This window comes from Carcharodon carcharias, chromosome 12 (assembly GCF_017639515.1).
Source record: "Carcharodon carcharias isolate sCarCar2 chromosome 12, sCarCar2.pri, whole genome shotgun sequence".
Lineage (NCBI taxonomy): Eukaryota > Metazoa > Chordata > Chondrichthyes > Lamniformes > Lamnidae > Carcharodon > Carcharodon carcharias.
The window spans coordinates 32238656-32260265 of NC_054478.1; the positions used below are offsets into that span (position 1 = coordinate 32238656).

General features: G+C 40.2%; 1 protein-coding gene across 9 annotated transcripts in view; it reads right to left on the minus strand.

Annotated features, from left to right (window-relative positions):
• clasp1a (cytoplasmic linker associated protein 1a) overlaps positions 1-21610 on the minus strand; it is a 307929-nt gene that overhangs the window by 182194 nt on the left and 104125 nt on the right. For all 9 annotated transcript variants that reach the window (XM_041201534.1, XM_041201541.1, XM_041201539.1 and 6 more), the window contains exon 8: positions 20739-20806. In XM_041201534.1, the coding sequence (XP_041057468.1) occupies positions 20739-20806 (68 nt within the window). The remainder of the gene's footprint in view (positions 1-20738; positions 20807-21610) is intronic.

Below are 21610 nucleotides of genomic sequence, written 5' to 3' on the forward strand. Positions count from 1 at the left end.
GTCTCACTCATCTTTCAATAAAGGTTTAGACAATTCAAACAAACCAGATTGCCATAGGCACAGCTTAAAATGCAACGTTCATTATGAGAGATCGCAATATCTAAACTGAAATATCCAAAATTGGAGCATCTTTGCCCATACTCCATACATAGCACTTCAGAAGCGCAGTCTGATAAAAGAGGACAAGCAATAAAGATGACAATAGAGCATGCTGCAGCACATACTCCTGAGTAAGGTTAAATCAAAAGTTCAGGGCATCTGCCAGTTAAATCAAATCAGTAAGCACAACATGGAAAACATTTCATCAACTGAAGCAAAAAGATAGTTCCACTATGACACCAAAGGAAGCTCCTGTGCAGGAAAAATGTTATTCCTGCTATTTCGCTGCTGTCAGAAAACTGGAAGGGTTTTGCCTAGTCATGAAGTTGCCCCAATTTAAATTGTCAAAAGCTAGAAGTTCAGAATGGTTATTCTGCCCAAGATATTGGAAGTTCATGGCACTCTTCAAGCAGAATTTCTTTTATACCTTAAGAATTAGCATATCTGCAAAGAATTACTAACAGACAAGTGAGTAATTTGGCTTTCCTTTTACCTCAAGGTGTTTTTAAAATTTCTTTCTGAATTTGCACCGGCCACCTGGGAAGCCAGAATTCAGCCCAAAGAAAGGGAGCACTAAAGATTCAACATCAGAATTCTTAGGAAGCAGTAGTGATAAGTAACATGGAAAAAGGTGAGGAACATGGGAAAGAATTGAATCAGCAGTTTTTGTCTATATAAAAGGTGCAGGAATGGTAGCCACAGAGTTTGACAAAACAAGAACCATATATTGTACCGGGACTTAGTCCTTTAGGAGGAAGGATGCATCTTAAATAATCTGAATTCTGGCATTCATATTTCAAAATGTCACTATGCACTGGAGTTGACAACAATTGGATTAAATCACCAGTTTTTGAGGAGTACAGATTTAACGCTACATTTCAAAAAGCAGCTGGGTAAGTTCCCTTCTGAAGCCAGCAGTAACACTGCACACAAAGTAGCTGGAAGGATGGGTATGCACCTCATAGTCAATAATCTAATCGCATCGCACCCTCCCCCCCACCCTCCCACCGAGTTCACTGCTGGTCACTCTAAGGGATCAGTGTAAGGAACATCCCAGATGTTTTACCCTGAATTGGCCTGGGTTTTTTTTTTAGTTAAACTGTTTTTTGTCTCGCCCAAGAGATTGTATGGCTGCTGGTGGCGGGGGGGGAGGCTGAGGGTCATGATGCTTAGCCGCATTGTGACAGTTTGGGACAGGCTTTGTGGACCAACCTGTCTTTTCAAGTCTAATTCATCCTAAATTAGTTGTATAATGAGGATTGATAACATGAAGAAAAGTTTTTACTATCTACACAACCAAAAGGAAACACTGTCAACACAACTTTTATGGAGACCACAACCCACTTCATCTTTCTGGAGCTGGTAACAAGTCCATTGTACATTCCAAGCAATAGCTTCAGTAATTACAAACGAGAGAAAGTCAATATTTGTTTAAATAACCAAAACAGTCATATTGCTGTAAAAGAGTGTTACACAATTTCAACTTGAGAATGGACTGGTTAACCTCATTATAACAAGTGTGAAGGTGGTTTAACTTAAACAGCCCTGATTTCTCCTCTCACCACCCACCCATAAACAGAAAGATGCTTTTGATTTCCTCCTTTATATACGGTGGTGTATGTTCCCAACCCGTTTTGGTGTGTCCAATTCTCTATTAATAACTCCACAGCAAACTCGAGGTACGATGAACTAAAAGTTGAATTTATTAGCACAGACTCAAATGCAAGAGGAGAGTTGCAACATGGTCTCCTATGCATTCATACAATAAAAGGTGGGATAGAGAACAGAAAGAGGTACAGGGCAAAGACCACCGATGAAATAAGAATCACTGTTCCACATGAGCCCAGAGTCCAGTAAGTCAATGTCCAAGGAAGGTTCTTTCATTTGGCTGTGTCCAACAGGATTTCTGGTCTTTTTCCTAGGAGCTCGGTGGAAGGCTGAGTGAGGCAGTTGAAGATGCAGCAAGTATTCCTGCATTCTGGGGAATTAGTCGATTTTGTAGGCGAGATACAGTATTCTTTCTGAAGACCAGGCTTTTGAGAGAGACGGAGGTCAGAGGCGGGCTGCTTTAACCTGGAGTCCTGTTTTCCTTTCTGAGATTAAACAGCAACTGAAGACAGAATCATATAATTAAAGAAATTCAAGGAGCTCAAGCCTTTGCCATGACAGGGTGATTTTGGGTCGAGCCAATGAACTTTCAGGCCTCTCGTTAAAACCTTTTGTATTTTGAGCAGATAACTGTGGAACCATTAGCACAATGGTGGAGATAAGGAGTCACAATAGCTCTATCTTTGACCAGAGCTGGCTGGGGCAGACGTCTTATCTACTAGTCCTTTGCGTTGGCTTGGCTGGAATGTTCATACAATGCAAAGTGGTGCAACATTCCAGGAGGATGTTGAGTAGACTTTGTCCATTGGACGGCTCAGAATTTTCCAGAACTACCATCATGTGATCAGCTGCTGCCATTTTATCAGTCCAGCAACTGTCCATTTTTAAAAACAGAAATTGAACAAGAGCATATGGAACAGAAACTATTTTTTTTCAAGTTTTTTTCCTTCATGCCTCCTCGGCATGACACAAATTGCTTAAGTTTAAGGATTTCAAGAGGTGATTTCATTTACTCGGTGTTGAAAAATTAATGAAATGTGATTCTATAAATTGCTCAGCCGTTACAGCACTATTTGAAGTAAAAACTCATCCATGCTTGCTGTATAATGATGTATATATTGGAAACTTAAAAGTAAACAAGTAGGAGGGCTCTAATTCAAAAAACCCAAATCACCCAAAATATTGAGCTAGAAATCGTCCACTCAGAACCCCATCCAATCTCACTTTGCTCACTGTCAACTGTTATGTTGCAGAGAAGTAGCACTGGCTTGCACAAATATGTCAAAAAGGGCCCTATACATTTTACCTAAGGATCACAGTATCTTTACAGTGCAGAAGGCAGCCCATTTGGCCCATCAAGTATGCACTGGCTCTCTGAAAGAGCATTCCACTTGGTCCCACTCCCCTGCCTTAGCCCTGTAACCTTGCACATCATCTCTTTTCAGGTATCAAACCAATTCCCTTTAAAATAGAAACAGAATTACCTGGAAAAATTCAGCAGGTCTGGCAGCATCGGCAGAGAAGAAAAGAGTTGACGTTTCGAGTCCTCATGACCCTTCAACAGAACTAGGTGAATCCAAGGAAGGGGTGAAATATAAGCTGGTTTAAGGGGGGTGTGTGTGTGTGTGTGTGTGTGTGTGTGTGTGTGTGTGTGTGTGTGTGTGTGTGTGTGTGTGTGTGTGTGTGTGTGTGTGTGTGTGTGTGTGTGTGTGTGTGTGGGGTGGGGGGGGTGGGGGGAGAGAAGTGGAGGGGGGTGGTGTGGTTGTAGGGACATGCAAGCAGTGATAGAAGCAGATCATCAAAAGATGTCACAGACAAAAGAACAAAAGAACACATAGGTATTGAAGTTGGTGATATTATCTAAACAAATGTGCTAATTAAGAATGGATGGTAGGGCACTCAAGGTATAGCTCTAGTGGGGGTGGGGGGAGCATAAAAGATTTAAAAATAATGGAAATAGGTGGGAAAAGAAAAATCTATATAATTTATTGGAGAAAACAAAAGGAAGGGGAAAGAAACAGAAAGGGGGTGGGGATGGAGGAGGGAGTTCAAGATCTAAAGTTGTTGAATTCAATATTCAGTCCAGAAGGCTGTAAAGTGCCTAGTCGGAAGATGAGGTGCTGTTCCTCCAGTTTGCGTTGGGCTTCACTGGAACAATGCAGCAAGCCAAGGACAGACATGTGGGCAAGAGAGCAAGGTGGAGTGTTAAAATGGCAAGCGACAGGGAGGTTTGGGTCATTCTTGCGGACAGACCGCAGGTGTTCTGCAAAGCGGTCGCCCAGTTTACGTTTGGTCTCTCCGATGTAGAGGAGACCGCATTGGGAGCAACGAATACAGTAGACTAAGTTGGGGGAAGTGCAAGTGAAATGCTGCTTCACTTGCCTCTCAACATGTCATCCAATTTTACGTGCTTTATTAACCATCTTTCAAGATTTCTCCTAACAGTTTACCCAGAATATACATTGAAACTGTTGCATGCTTGTAGCTCCTATGTTCATTTAATTTGAAGACATTTGGAATTCTCCCATTTTCATTACTGCGTTTATTTCATCAAATATCTTTCCGAACACAAGAAATTTTGTTTTCTTTCGAATGCTCAGATCAGTTAATATTTAGCTCATCTCTAGGTATTGAAAAATGCACACAAGGCAAATTGAATATTTTAAAGTACAAATAATCATTAATTCAGTGGGGTTTTAATACTTGAGTGAAGATACTCAATGCTTATCTAGGACTTCATGTGAATTAGAATATGGGCAGCAGAGTTTTGATTGAGATCAAGTTTACAGAGGGTGGAAGATGGGAGGTCGGCAACAAGCATCAGAGGTGTTGAGTTTGGAGGCAACAGAAAGGCATGGATCAGAATGGAACTGTGCACAACACAATGAAAATCAAAGCCACAAGAGAAACCCCATACCTTTCACAATGGTCCCTGCTATAAAAGGAGGCAAATGGACACCGCTAGCAGATCAATTATGATCCTACCCTCAACGAGCACTGAAGGAAAGTAGCATGGAATTTCTAGATGAAAGAGACTACGGTCCATCTAGTTTGTCTTCTGCCAATCTAGCTGTCACATGATTCTGTGATGATAGAGTTGTTGACTTATCATAGAAATCAATTCCATCAACTGGTCTAAAACAAACCCAGACTTGAAGGAAACCCCCAGTGGTGAAATGCTTTTGGAAGCTTCAAGGTTGAGTTAAGACAGATTTTTGATTGACAAGGGAAGCAAGGGTTATTGTGGTCAGGCAGGAAAGTGGAGTTAAGTTCACAATCAGATCAGCCATAATCTTATTTGAATGACGGTTCCCACCTAATGTTCTACACTGGCCAATTGTCATGCATCAAATTACTCATATACTGATATTTTCTGAAAGAAATATTTGCATTTGATTGAAACAATACCATCTGTTTCCACTGTTTGCCAAGAAGGGCATGCTTCATAATTTGCCACTCCTAATAAAAAAAAATTTGTTAAACAAAATAAGTTTGGATATACCATCAAGCACAAGTCCTTTCCTCTGGTTCCACTGTTCAGGCAAGGTGAAACAGCTCATCATGGTTTGCATTATTTCCTTTTGAAGGCAATTATAGCACAATCTCTTTACCAGTAAGAATATAAGACGACAATCCTCGTAATACAATCTTCCTATCCTCTCGTTCTTGTCAGTACATGTTCACTAGCTGCAATGTCCTTTCTGTACTCAGGTAACAAGAACAGTACAGAGCATTCTAAGTGCAGTAACACCAATGTTTTGTAATTGACTTAATATTAACATTTAATAAATCCCAACATCAGATCTGTTTTACTCAATAATGCTGAGAATTGTAATGTTAGCTTAAATTTGCTGCCTATCAGAATGCACCCCATCCCCCAGTTTTCCTTGTATGTTATTTTCTTGCCATTTTTTGCAATGGCTTCTTTTCTAATCTTTTCTTTGATAACTTTGTTTAGTTGGCAAAAAATTTCACACGTTGCTGGATTACTATCTGGTCACCTCAACTAGGTTTGGCTGTGATGCACCACAGCCAAATAGCCCAATCAAACTCTGGAACCATACATCAAAAATGACCATTTTGCTAAAGGTACCCCAGGGTACATGGTAGCCAAAGAACACTACTTTAGTAGGAACCAATTACTTCATAGAGGAGAGAAGAAAAAGGAGCAGAAGGCAAGAATTGATGAAACAAAAATATATTTTTTCTTTAATGCAGACAGTAGCAATTGGTCACACATAATCAGCTGCATGTATATTCTGCTAACGTGCTCAATGTAAGCGGAGGGGACCAATTGGTAACATTATAGCAAATTACTATTATTTTGATCAATCGAATATCAGCATCAACGCACTTCATAAAAGCTGCATTAAAATCACATGGTCCAATATCACATCAGCTTTGCATCATAGATTATATAGAGTCATAGAGTTGTACAGCACAGAAACAGGCCCTTCAGCCCATTGTGTCCATGCCAGCCATCAAGCACCTATCTATTCTAATCTAATTTTTCAGCACTTGGTCTGTAGCCCTGTATTCTATGGCTTTTCAAGTGCTCATCTCAATACTACTTAAATGTTGTGAGGATTCCTGCCTCTACCACCCCCTCAGGCAGTGTGTTCCAGATTCCAACCACCCTCTGGGTGAAAAAATCGTTCCTCAAATTCCCTTAAAACCTCCTGCCCCTTACCTTAAATCTATGCCTCCTGGTTACTGACACTCCGCTAAGTGGGAAAGTTTCTTCCTATCTATGCCCCTCATAATTTTGTACACCTCTATCGGGTCCCCCCGCAGCCTTCTCTGCTCTAAGGAAAACAATCCTAGCTATCCAATCTTTCTTCATAACTGAAACACTCCAGCCAAGGCAACATCCTAGTGAATCTCCTTTGCACCCTCTCCAGTGCAATTCCTATAGTATGACAACCAGGATTGTACACTGTACTCCAGCTGCGGCCTAACTAGCTTTTTACACAGCTTCAACATAATCTCCCTGCTCTTATATTCTATGCCTCAGCTAATAAAGGCAAGTATCCCATATGCCTTCTTAATCACCTTATCTACCTGTGCTACTGCCTACAGAGATTGATGGACATACACACCAAGGTCCCTCTGATCCTCTGTACTTCCTAGGGTCCTACCATTCATGGTGTATTCCCTTGCCATGTTAGCCCTTCCAAATGTATCACCTCACACTTCTCCAGGATTAAATTCCATTTGCCCATCTATATCATCCTGTAATCCAAGGCTTTCCTCCTCACTACTTACGACACCAGCAATTTTCATGTCACCTGCAAACTTACTGATCATACCTCTTATATTCGTGTCTAAATCATTAATTACACTACATTCACGTCTAAAGCATTAATGTGCACTACATTACATATCCTGTGTTATAATCCTTGGCCAGACCCCGGTACATGGGGGGAGATCAGTTAGGGACCAATAATGCTTTTTTTTTAAAAAGTAGATAGAGTTCAAGAATCAAGATACTTAAGTGAATAAAGCCACAAAATTCCACGGGTTTTAAACAAACAAAAATAAACTTCATTAAACAAGTTAGAAAGATTAAACAATTTACAATATCTATCTTAAACTCTCTAACATTCAAGGTAAGTATGAGGTATGTGAATTGTTGTCTTCCCCTATATCGTTATTCTTGTAAAGTATCCTGAAGAGTGCAAGATGTAAAGCTCTGACATGTCTTTTTTTCAGCAATACTCAAGTTCTGTACTACCAAACGACTACATCATTACCTATTTTCAGCTGCTATTGTGCAGTAATTAAGCAATTAGTCTTGAAGTAATTTCCTTGTTTGCTTAGATTTTTAACTTTTCGGTGTTAGATATTCCTCATATGCAATAAGTTAAGTGGCTTTTCAAAGCCACCAAATATGTCCATAAATGACATTTTGGTTAGATGATGTAAAATACTGAAGAATGAAGAGAGGGCATATCAAGTACTGGTCTCGAAATAAAGATCTATCTTGACATTGAATCACTCCAAATATCGCATAAATTTGCAGAGATTTCATGCTGAAATTTGCAAAGAAACTAAATTCAAAGGAGCCAGTTTCAGATGTGTTATCTTTAGTACTGCTGACAAAAGAGACATGTTTAAGTTTTTCGTTTTGCACTCATCAGGACATTCACAAGAATACCAACATAAGGGGGAAAACAACAATTTATACTATATTTGAAGAGAGTGCTGATTGGTTGGCAAGTAGCGTTGCCATGGAGAATGCAACACTGATGGTGACAAGCATTGTTTGAAACTTAAACCAGGCAGCTTGACTCTGATTGGTCAAGGTATTGCCCTGAGGAATGAGTCAGCAAAAGGCTGCTTAGCTGAAACCAGTGCAATATATGTTCTGTCTGCAAAGAAGAGCCCTGTGTATTAACATATATGTAGCTTCCAGTACTCACAAATGCGCCATTTTGCGAGCCCAACCGACAATCTTAAATTGGTTGGCACTTCTTGGCACTCTGAGGATTATTTAGCAAATGTTGTCCAATTGCTGAATGACATCTAATGTTGGACACTGTGTTTTGAGTTTTGCAAGCACAGGCTGGTTGGATATGGTCTGTACCCTGCCTGTTGTGAACAGCAGCTGGGACATGCTGTTTGATACGATCCATCAGTCTTTGGGACATACCCAGGCTATTTACCTAGCATCACAGTGACACTGAAATTCATAACGCATTTGTGTGATTAGCAGAATGCCTTTTTGGCTTGACGGCAGCATCCTGTTAGTGGTGAATACCACTCGTGTTGCTACTACATAGTAGCAGCATGGAACAGCTAGCTTCATCTGTTGCTCAATTTTTTGAGATACCTTGCCCTTCCAGGGTAATCTGAGGTAGACTGGGTACTTTTCAGGGCCAAAAGTGACGGGATTCTTAACAGTTCCACACACTAAGATTGGCCTCATCGGCAACCTTGTAAATAGGGCTCGAGACATTTGCTCACCATGCAAGCTTGATGCTGAAATTGGCACATCAAAGGCATCCAGCAGGATAACGGCTACCCTGATCAGGTCATTTCACGTTGTATATCACGCAAACTCATGAATGGGCCTAAGGCCGTACGATCCCAAAGACTGGCAGACTTTCATTTATTTTGTTTAGCTGTAATAGGTACAATGGGCCAAGTGACAGCCATTCACTGACTCATCCCTCAGGGCACTGTCTTGACTAATCAGAGTCAAACTGCTTGGTTTAAAATTTCAAACATTGCTTGGCAGTTAACTGTCAGACACCACCACTGGTACATTCTCCATGGCAATTCCTCTACCAGAGTCCACTTGCCAACTAATCAGCACTCTCTTCACATACAGTATAAATTGTCATCTTCCACCTTTCTTGGTATTCTTGAAAGGTGTCCTGAAGAGGGTGAGATGAAAAGCTTTGACGTGTCTCTTTTTTCAGCAATACTCCGGCAATCATGTGTTTCTAGCCACTTTGTTACCACTTTTTGCGAAATTTTAAAACCGTAAGTTTTCAAACTAAAATCATTACTCTCATTGTTACTGCAGAACAAAGGATGGAACATGACAGCCATAGGATGTTTATTAAATAATTTCACTGCTGAGAATAAGGCCAGTCTACCGCAGTCAGTATTAGCCAAATAAATAACAAAAACAGAATTACCTGGAAAAACTCAGCAGGCCTGGCAGCATCGGCGGAGAAGAAAAGAGTTGACATTTCGAGTCCTCGTGAACTAGTTCTGTCGAAGGGTCATGAGGACTCGAAATGTCAACTCTTCTTCTCCGCCGATGCTGCCAGGCCTGCTGAGTTTTTCCAGGTAATTGTTTTTGTTTTGGATTTCCAGCATCCGCAGTTTTTTTGTTTTTAGCCAAATAAATAACTTGCATATTCCAGAAGTTCTTTACTGATATTTAAGCTGACTGGCAGAAAAACCAGAAGTAATATGAGGAATAATAAAGTCATGCAACAACTTATGATCTGAAGTGTACTGTATGAAATGGGGTGTATTCAATAGTAACTTTCAATGGGGAATTGGATGTGTACGTGTAGTGAAAGAATTAAGACCTTAAGACAGAGGAGCAGAAATTAGGCCATTAGGCCCAACGAGTCTGCTCCACCATTCAATCATGGCTGATCGGTTTCTCAACCCCATTCTCCCCGCAACCTTTGATCCCCTTACCAATCAAGAACCTATCTATCTCGGTCTTAAATACACTCAATGACCTGGCCTCCACAGCCTTCTGTGGCAATGAATTCCATAGATTCACCACTCTCTGGCTAAAGAAGTTTATCCTCATCTCTGTTCTAAAAGATCTTCCCTTTACTCTGAGGCTGGGCCCTCGGGTCCTAGTCTCTCCTACTAATGGAAACATCTTCCTCATGTCCACTCTATCCAGGCCTTTCAGTACTCTGTAAGTTTCAATCAGATCCCCCCTCATTCTTCTAAATTCCATCGAGCATAGACCCAGAGTCCTCAAACATTCCTCATATGTTAAGCCTTTCATTCCTGGGATCGTTCTAGTGAACCTCCTCTGGATCCTCTCCAGGGCCAGCACATCGTTCCTGAGATACAGGGCCTAAAATTGCTCACAATATTCTAAATGTGGTCTGACCAGAGCCTTATAAAGCCTCAGCAGCACATCCCTGCTTTAAAATTCTAATCCTCTTGAAATAAATGCCAACATTGCATTTGCCTTCCTAACTACTGACTCAATCTGCAAGTTAACCTTAAGAGCATCCTGGACTAGGACTCCCAGTCTCTTTGCACTCCAGATTTCTGAATTCACTCCCCATTTAGAAAATAGTCTATGCCTCTATTCTTCCTACCAAAGTGCATGACCTCACACTTCCCTACGTCCTATTCCATCTGCCATTTCTTTGCCCATTCTCCTAACCTGTCCAAATCCTTCTGCAGCCTCCCTGCCTCAATACTACCTGTCACTCCACCTATCTTTGTATCATCTGCAAACTTAGCCAGGATGCCCTCAGTTCCTTCATCTAGATCATTAATGTATAAACTTGTCACTGGCCGCCATCCTGAGAAGGACCCCCTTATCCTCACTCTCTGCCTCCTGCCAGACAGCCAACCTTCTATCCATGCTAGTACCTTGCCTCTAACACCATGGGCTCTTATCTTACTGAGCAGCCTCCTGTGCAGCACCTTGTCAATGGCCTTCTGGAAGTCCAAGTAGATAACATCCATTGGCTCTCCTTTGTCTAACCTACTCGTTACATCCTCAAAGAATTCTAACAGATTTGTCAGGCATGACCTCCCCTTGATGAAACCATGATGACTTTGCCCGATTTTACAATGCACTTCCAAGTATTCTGAAATCTCATCCTTAATAACGAACTCTAAAATCTTACCAACGACCGAGGTCAGGCTAATCGGCCTGTAATTTCCTGTCTTTTGCCTCACTCCTTTCTTAAACAGGGGGGTCACATTAGCGATTTTCCAGTCCTCTGGGATTCTCCCTGACTCCAGTGATTCCTGAAAGATCACCACTAACGCCTCCACTATCTCTTCAGCTATCTCCTTCAGAACTCTGGGGTGCAATCCATCTGGTCCAGGTGATTTATCCAACTTCAGACCTTTCAGTTTTCCTAGCACCTTCTCCTTGGTAATGGCCACCATACTCACTTCTGCCCCCCCCGACTTTCTTGAACTTTGGGGATGCCACTCGTGTCTTCCGTTGATGCAAAGTACCTATTCAGTTCCTCCGCCATTTCTTTGTTCCCCACTACTACTTCTCCAGTGTCATTTTCCAGCAGCCCAATGTCCACTTTTGCCTCTCTCTTACCCTTTATATATCTAAAAAAAACTCTTGCAATCTTCTTTTATATTACTGGCTATTTTACCCTCATATTTAATCTTCTCCCTCATTTCTTTTTTAGTTGTCCTCTGTAGGCTTCCCAATCCCCTGGTTTCCCACTGCTCTTCGCCGCATTGAATGATTTCTCTTTAGCTTTTATGCTGTCCCTGACTACCCTTGTCAGCCATGGTTGCCTCGTCCTCCCTTTAGTATGCTTTTTTTTTTTAAAGAGAGCTATTGGACAGGGCAGTGGAATGGGACGAGTTGGTAAGCTCTGAGATCACAGAGACATGAAAGGACAAATTAACTCTTGTGCTGTATCATGTTATGATTTCTACTTCGAAGTTACTATATGCATTAATAACTTATGAGCCACAAAATCAGATAGCAAAGGAAATCAAAGCAGCAAAATTAAACCTCTGAGGTACTGCAGATCAGTCTCTTTCTTGCTTTGATCTCATGAAGGAATGTGTAAACAGGTTCAATTTATAAATAATCCAGTAATTTCCATAGGCAAAATATAAATTTCCTGGACTATTTCCAGCTGTCAAAGTTTATTTACAGCATCTAAGTAACACAATCTGGTTTACCATGCAAATCTTCACTGAAGCACAGAGTGCATACCATTCCTTTCTGCTGTAACTCTGGTTGCATGCTTTTTGGAAGCACATGCGTTTAGAGACTTACATTAGTGACAGATTACTTCACAAAAGCTATAATGAACTTAGTCAGCTTCTGGAATGACTACTCCATAATACCGTGCACTACTTTTAACCCAGTAACCGCTTAGAGGGAAGATCCAAACATGCTAACATTAAAATAAATGTATGATGAAGGGTAAACAACAATTTATATAGCTCCTTTATCATTATAAGGTGCTTCAATCGTACAGCAATTAAAACTGGAAATGATCAACAGGCCAGAATTAGATGAGCGCAGATATCTTGGAGAGTTGTGGGGCTGGAAGAGATTTCAAAGATAGGGAAGGGTAATGCCATAGAATAATTCGAAAACAAAGATGACAATTTAAAAGTCAAAACATTGCTTGACCAGGAGCCAACGTAGGTCAGCGAGCATAGGGACGCGAGATGGACGGGAATTGGTGCAAGTTAAGGCACAGGCAGCAGAGTTTTGGGTGACCTCAGTGTTACAGAAGGTATAATGCGAGAGACCAGCCAATAGAGCATTTGAATAGTCAAACCTAGAGTTAACAAAAACAGGAATGAGGGCCTCAGCAACCGATGTGATGAAATATGGACAAAGTTGGGCAATGTTTCGGAGGCGCAGATAGGTGGCCTTAGCGACAGCACAGATGTGTCTGGTTGGAAGCTGATCTCATCCACTCCACACATCAATGGTGGGCCGCATTTCCTGCCACCGCATGTTGGGAACCTAATTTCAATACTTCAGCATCTCATTATAAACCCTGCTCTCCAGAATTATCCCCTCGCGCTGGATCATATGAGCACGTCGGCATGATTGCTTGCCAACGTGTATTACCACTGTACATAAGCAATGTGCAGCTGGTGACCAGCATTTCACTCGAGACTTCGAGATTTGTTTGCCTACCTTGCTTTGGGCAGCACTCGCAATCATCAGCGGCAGGCTTCGCAGCACCACCACACCACTTTTAGGGGGGCTCACGGGCAGGTCTCTACGTACCAGAACAGTCAACAGTGACGGGGTTAGGGCTTGCTTGGGGAAGGGGGAGAAGTGGCCTCAGGCAAGGGGAGAGGCTGCAGGATGAGGGCTGTTCTGGGGAAGGGGAGTATCCCAGAGTGCATGTGGGTGCACATGTTGACCTGTGCAAGGGGACTCAAGATGGTGAGGGCTGAGGAGGCAATCGCCAGAGGAGACGACCAGATGGGGATATGAGAGTATTTGTGAGAGAGTCAGTGGTGATGTCCCTTGAGCTAGCTGTGAGTGAGATGCCAGTGAATGTGTGTTGGCCTTGAATGTTTGAGGTTAGAATGATAAGACATCTCATGTGTAGCATTGACAGTGACCACCTCTGCCACCGCTTCCCAAGCCAGAGTGGTGAGACTGATGGTCCTCCTGCAGCCACAGCAGAGGTAGAGGACATCACGGTGGGCCTCCACGGCATCCAGAAGGGATGCATCACTGAATCAGAGAGCTGCACTCTTCTTGGTGTTTGGGGCCACCAGAGTAGACCTGGGCTGCAAGCATTGAGAAGTGTGCACACAGCTGCAGCTTAAGTATGGCACGCTACATGAGGAAGCAGCAAGGTAACAGCATGGTGGGCAAATCAGAGGCCGCTTGCCAACAAGACAATGTGTTTCTTGCAGCTACATAACTAACGAGAGGGGAAAGGGACAATACGATGCGAAAACCTGCCATTGTGGCCGGCAGATAAAACTACATTTTTCCTGCCTGCTGCCATACTTTGTGCAAAATCTGGGATGATTCCACCATAGGGAATGGAATTTGGAGTATGGACTGAAAACAATGGTTTCAGTATTCCTAATATTTAATTGGAGGAAATTTCTGTTCATCCAGTACCAGATGTCAGATAAATAATTAGACAATTTAGCAACAGTGGAGGAGCCAAGAGAAGTGGTGATGAGACAAAGCTGAGTGCGCCAGCCTACACATGTAAACTGATGCTGTGCTTTTAGATGATGTGGTTGAGAGGCAGCACCTAGATGACAACAAGGAGGCGGCCAAAGATAGATCCTTGGGGGGGCACCAAAGGTAACTGCAAGAGTCAGAACACAAACTATATATATATATATATATATATTGGAAATATGAAAGGTGGTATAATCAGGCAAACATTTTGTTGGAAAGGTGTTGCTCTCACATAGCAATAAATAAAGTAGGTGTCAATATCACAGACAGCATAAAGTCAAATCTATGCCTGCTACACCATATTAAATGTCAGTTCAAGAAGTACATTAAGGCTGCTGATCCCAACTTTCACTGATGAGGATGACACAACTGTTAAATGATAGGCAGGCAAGCAGGAAAAGGTCTTGATTTTATCCTCATTCTATCTTTTCTACAAGCTCTTATTCCCAACATAACGGTGAAACAAATAATTGAGATTTTTCTTTTGCAACTGGTTAATAATAGCATGTTTATATAAAGCCAACATGCAACACTTTCACTCCAAGAAAAACAAAAATAGCAACAAATTTTATCTTTTATAAACATGTGTTTTTTACAATGCATCAGTTAATATTAATCACAAATTGAACTAATAAATTATATACTCATAAGATGCTGGGAACACAGCCGTTACAGAACCAGTGCAAAGTGGCTATTTAAAACCTTCACTATGGACAAGTTTGTACTACTACTACCGCTTTGCACCCAATCTCAACTACAGCAAGTTAGAAGGTAATCTAGCAGGTTAAGTGCAATAACTCAGTATATAATGCAATAGAGATGATGAACCAATGCACTTAATGTTCTGTAAAGTAAACAAAGTAAATTCATTAAACCCACAAGATGAAAGATTCCATGCATGATTAAAATATGCCTGTACAAAGAACCTAAAAAGGAGCTTATTCAGATTGAGATCAATAGCTAAGGAAAAGGTCCCTGCGAATTATTATCTGATTAAGTTCATCTTATGAATTATCACTAAGACAAACAAGTAAATGTACAATCTGTGAATATTTCTTAAAGCCTGCAGATAAGCAATACATGGAATTTGAAGCACATGGCTCATTATGCTGGAAATCTTCTGAGGTCAAAAGGAATCAAATGTAAACTTAACAGTATTACACACCATTGCACACAAGAATACCACCAGCTTTAAAAAAACTGCAGAACAAAATTACATTACAAAAAAGTCAATATTTATCACAATCAACATACAAGAGGAAATACCCAACTCAAATCCTGATATTTGTATTTTGAAATAGCAATGGGCGAGTCAGGATCTGTTATGAGACTCATGATTTTCAAATCCATCTTCCAACAGAACAAAGTGCAGCCTCTAATGCAGAAAGAATAACTCATGCAGTCAGTCAGAAAAGGATAAATCTTTTCTCCTGCTTATTGTAAATGCCGAGTACCACAACATCTTAATTTTTCAACTAGTTTGAATTCATTTACTTATAAAAATTAAGTTTCTCAATACTGTACTCAAGTTCATTTTTCATTTCACTGGTATGTCTTTTTGATCCTTACTAATAATGAACTTAAACACATCAATTACTGCTAGTAAATTGTGCATTTGACTTTAAACTTATGAATCTCAGTTTGAATTTTACCTTCACCAGTAGTCATATTCGAAAGTCTACACACACAAGCACTACAGTACTCAGTATTAGTCCTCAAATCAGAGGATTGAGTCTCAACAGCATAAAATTGAACCAACCCCTTCCCCAGTCAGGCCACAGAGATGCCGTCTGCCAATCAACTGCAAAGTCAAAGCCTCCAGTTTCCTTTCTCTGCCTTCAGAGCAAGGGACAAAAGTCCACAGTGAAAGTTTCTTCCTACACAGTAACCTAGTTCCAAAGGTTGCCTTCAATTTCTATTTGATGGTTTAGAATAGTAACAAGACTTGGCTGTTCCAGAAAATACATGCTGTCCAAAATCCTGTATTTACTTTTCAAGCTCCTACCACTCATCTGCACTAAGATGCGATTCTTGCCTCCATCACAGAAGTTGTAAAGCAATGAAAAACCATATTATTTTCATATCAACTCAAAAGGTAGTCTTCAGACTTTCACTCCTGTACGCATCTAAATGCAATTCCCTAGATTCATTTACTTTGATTGACAGGTATGCTTGCTGCATAACATGTTGCCACGAGTGACTGCACACAAGCACAAAAGACTCAACATAATTGTATATCACCAGAGAGGAAATGTTTGAATGGAGACACCAGCTGATCCTTAATTACACTTACACGCTGGAAAAAGAATCTCCCTCTCTTAGGGGTATGAAGAGTGCCCGCACAACAAAGAGGAAGCAATCGCTCAGAAGTAAAATTCTATTCACTCAACAACCTCAAATTTAAAATCATAACTGCAGCTTAATAGTTACTAATTGCAAGGCATAAAATTAGGTTAGATGGGCTGCAGAATTTGACCACTTTGCCATCTTTAAGAAAAAGGGAAGTTTAGCCTCTGTTTTACATCTTCGTTCAAGAATTTTAACCCTCAGTATGACAGTAACCAAACAACTAGAACATTCCTAAGTGTGAACACATCTCTTCAAAATTCTGTTTCCCAGAAGCCACAGAAAACCTTTCCAATGGAAAACATTACATCTGGACAAGATTTCAAAAGGTAAACAGCAGCAAGCTGAATTTCATCACTCTCAGAAGCCGTTTAGTAGAATAGAATTTGAGTTTTGCTGAAAAACAAAATTTTGTTGAAGGTTTTCATCTTGCACTCATCAGGACAATCACAAGAATACCAATGTCAGGGGAAGCAACAACTTTATGCTGTATGAGAAGAGAGTGTCGACTGGTTGGCAAGTAGATTCTGATTGGCAGAGGCATTACCATGGAGAATACACCTGATGAGTGCAAGATGAAAGGCTTCGACAAAATGTTTTTTTTTTCAGCTATATTCTAGGTGATACCTGTCCTGCATATCTCAAAAATTTTCTTCTGCCACTTTTTCCTTAGGAGTTAACATATCTTTAATATCAAAAATAAGGCTTTAAACAAAGTTAATTCAAAAAAGATTCATCCATTATTTGGTGTGTTTTAATGCCTTTAATGATGTTTTTATTTGGATCAACAGCCTATCAACAAAAAGCCTAAGTTTGGGTTTAATATCTTCGGCCAGATCTGTTATGCGGTAGTATATTCAGATTATGGCATCTGAGCAGTACAGTGCATATAATTACTCAGGGTTCAATCAGTAACAATCAGGTGTACTGGACAAATTATTTTTCTTCAGCTTTAACAAAATCTGCTCAGTTGTTTGGCAAAATTATTTGGAGAATAGCTAAAGAGTGAATTTCAAAGGCTTTACTTTTGATTAAATACACTGAATTTTTAAGGAGGCTGTGTATCAAGTGTGCATATCTATAGGAAGAGAAGGGCACAGAAGCAGGCAAGCATAGGGGACAATTTGATGTCTGTTTGTTTAAAAGAAACAACTAATTGAATTTTGAAGACAACCAGACTGAAGTAACAAACAGGATGTTGGAAGGGCAAGGAAGAAAATGGGTGGGGGGAGAAAGGAGAGAAATAGACTGAGACGGAGGGTCCCTCTGCCTCTGGCCAGAATATATTGGGGGGAGAAACCAGATAGTGGCACAAGGAATTCTGAGGACACAAAAAAGAGGTAGGGGCAGTGATGGATGTGAAGGATTGTAGAAGGAAAATTGATAGTGGGAAGATGGAGAAGAGCATAAGCAATTGGAACAGGGGTTGCATTTTTCCTGCAATTTACATTGTAGCATGCCCTTCTTCCTACCAACACACTGTTTGCCAAAAGGAAAGAAAAAGACAAAAAGGAAAGCAAAGTTGTGAGATAAGCAAAGAAAATCTAGGGAAGAGAGCCCCACATAACATTTTTCTTCCGTTTTCTCTCCTTTCCAGTCGCTTTCGATCTACAATCACCACTTAAGTTTCCTGTTCCTGATAGTCACCTTTGCACCGTGATGTCCAGTTCCTTTACACCTCCATCAGCCACCAAGATGGCCACTCTTTCTTGAATTGAGGTGTAACCAGTCTACATCCACTACCATCCTTTCTCCACCTGGCTAAACCTGCTCTTACCTTGAACATCTTCTTGAATCCATTCATTTCTCCCAAACAAAACATATTGCTCATGTTAGAATCATATCTTAAAGAGCTATATTTTCTTTTAAAATTTGGAAGGACATTGCATTATTTGGGGCCTGACCTGAGCTTTTTTTTTAAAAAAGAGTCATAAGTTCACTTTCGTCTGTGAGCAAACATGCCATTTCTGAGAAATCAACTGACCTCAGCTAAATGACCAGCATGGCAATTGTGGAGAGGTATTTATTTATTTGAACTGCAATTACTTTAATTGTAGGGAAAAATTGCTTTAAAGGCAAAGGCTCTAATGATTTACAGGAAATCACCTGACAGAAATGAGTTATGTTCTGAACTTGTCTTTTTGAACTCAGTTGGGAATGAACTGAGAAGGGGAAAAGCTGCCCAGATCATGCTCTTCTTGCCTTGCTTGAAACATTGTGGCTAGCAGTATCCGGCTGACAATCCTCATCTCAGTGGATCTTGTCTGCATTTGGAAACCAATGCAAGGAGGATTGATCTGACTCTATTTTCCTTTGTGCTGAAGCACCGATGGTGAGAACCTTCAGTCATCTATGGGACTAGAGGCCCGTCTTCATGAGGGAGCACCACATCAACGGCATCAAAACCTTGCAAATTTATCACGTGCATGGGCACTGGGGAATTTTAAAAGGAATAAATAGTTGCACTTTCAGATTACAAATTGTGTGTTAGCCAGTTCTTGCGGTTTGTTTTGAAAAAGAAATTTCAGTTTATAGTAAATCAATCACTCTAACTAGGCTTCTTTCAATAAACTCAAAAGTCTCTCTCTCTTATTCTGTGTTTAACAATAGCTAAAGTAAATAATTGGCCATTTTGGTAAGCTAATTAAACATTTACACTAACATGACCTGTGGAGTAATGGGGCGATATAAACATTGCACTCCTCCCGTCTCAGCTGTAACATTAGGGGAACTCTTGCTTCCACATAGTCCATTGCAGGGCCCTCAACTGTGCCCATCCCATTTCCTGCACTTCTGGCAAGTAGGAGAAGGTGCCAAGACAGAAGCACAACAGGATCCCCCTTGTCCCCCCGTTCACCCCACCACCCTCCACACTCAACAAATCATCCATCATTTTCACCACCTTCGGAGCAATACCACCAAGCACATCTTCCTTTCCACTTTCCTTTCTGCAATCCAAAGGGGTTGTTCCCTCAACAGCACCCTGGTCTACTCTTCCATCATCTGCCCCCTTCCCACAGTTCTTTCCATACAACTGCAGGGTATGCAACATGTGCCCTTTCACCTCATCCCGTCCCAAACACTCCTGCCAGGTCAAACAGTGGTATTCAAATTTAGTCTATTGCATTTGCTGTAGTCTGACCAAAACTGGGGAGGCCAAATGTGGATGTGGTGATTGCTTTTCTAAACACCACGTTCAGTCAAAAAACACGACCCTGAGTTTCTGGACATTTACCACTTGAATCATCTGCCCCACTGTGTTCTACCACTCTCTGGAAGTTTGAGGAATGGCACTTCATCTTTCAATTAGGCACTTTATAGCCTTTCAATTTCAGATCCCGCAAGTTCTGTTGTTACCATTCTTAGCCACTCTAGATCCTTCTTTTATCTCTTTATTTATCCTAATATGTCTTACAGCATCATCTCTCCTTAAGAACTATTTCATTTGCCCCAATATCTCTAATGCGACTTGGTGTCAATTTTTGTTTGTTAAGTTCTGGAGAAGGATCTTAGGACATTTATTACTTTAAAAGGTGCCATATAAATGCAAGTTGTTACAGTGACAACTAGTGTCATGTCCTTCTGCTGTTAGGTCACATTAAAATTAAAATTCATTTATTTTCTTACTAATTAAGTATAAGAATGAGGCACCTGAATAATGAGACATTTTTAAAATTTGCTCTTGGGATTTGGGTGATGCCTCATTCTTATACTTAACCAGGAAGAAAATGAACAAATTTAACTTTGCTGTGACATAACGGCAGAAGGGTATGATATCAAATGATAAAACCATGAGTTCAAGCATTTAAATACGTAGTCCTACAACAGCATCAGCAGGGTTAGAAAATATAAAATACTAAAATAAAACTTTTCAAATGTCTAACAGCGTCACATTAGCCTATAATCATTCACATCAAATTCTTTTTAAGTCAAGAAGTAATAAATGTTTATCTTGTATAACACATGCTACATTTTTCTTTCCATCCAGCCTCTCAATTTTTAAACAGTTGACTGTACATTTCTTTTAAATAAAATAAAATATGCATAGACTATTTTTCCAAAAATATAAAATTCAATTCAGCCATGACTCATCCAATCAAGCAAACACACAGATCAAATACTTAGGTCGGCTGTTAAAACACAAGCCTGCAACTTTGAATTCAGAATAGTTTCCAGTGATAAAAACAAATGTCTGATCATTGCAAAGGAAAAATGTAATCAGTCATCTGTAAGCTCACCATGATTCTTTAACATGCACAATTTCAAAAACTGTTAGAAAATAAGAGCCCAGATTACTCACCAGCTGAAGACAGAATCATATTTCCAGATTTCTGAACCTCATCAAATTTTGCAAAAATTACATTCAGCCTGTTTAAAGAAAATAAATAATGCATTATGAATATATAAAATGGGGGATAAATGATATTAAAAAACCTGTAAGTCAATGTTTTATACATTGAAATGGCACTTCGAAACAAATCAGTAAGATCCTTGAATTCAACAAGTATGAGGGCCACAACAACACTGTCAAGCACTGCTCTGTTGTCATGAAAAAATTGGTACTAAATTTCAGAATTAAAAAAAGTAATTGAATGTTACTATTCATAATGTATAAAAATGTAGATTTGGAAAGAAAAAGAGCAAAAATGTTACAATTGGACTGTCATCTTATGTCCCACCATCTCTATTAAATATATTGTTCATACTCAAGATGGACTCTAAAATTATTATTCAGTTCCCTTAATGCTGCTCTCAAAGAATAATTATCTAGGGTCATGAGGTTTCTTTTCACTGAACATTGCCTTAACATTTGAACTTTTTTTCTACAACAGGCAGCCAGACAGACTCAAGTTTAATTGTTATTAATTTATTTTGCACAATTATTTTGATATCTTATCCCTCAACCGAAAATATGTCAAAAGAGTGAAATCAAGTCAGTGTTTTGCACAGGAGTGAAGATTTCTATAGCATCAGGAAACCAACTGTTCTACTAATTTGAGAGTTTCAGTTTCACATGCTGTGCTGCTATCACCACCACACAATAACTGCTCTTATCACTTGTACTATGAAACAGCATTTCAAAGATGGTTCTGAAGCCTGACACTTGACATTATTTCACAATGTAAGATGGCTATCTGGAAAACAAACTGATCGTGGCAAGACCAATTATAT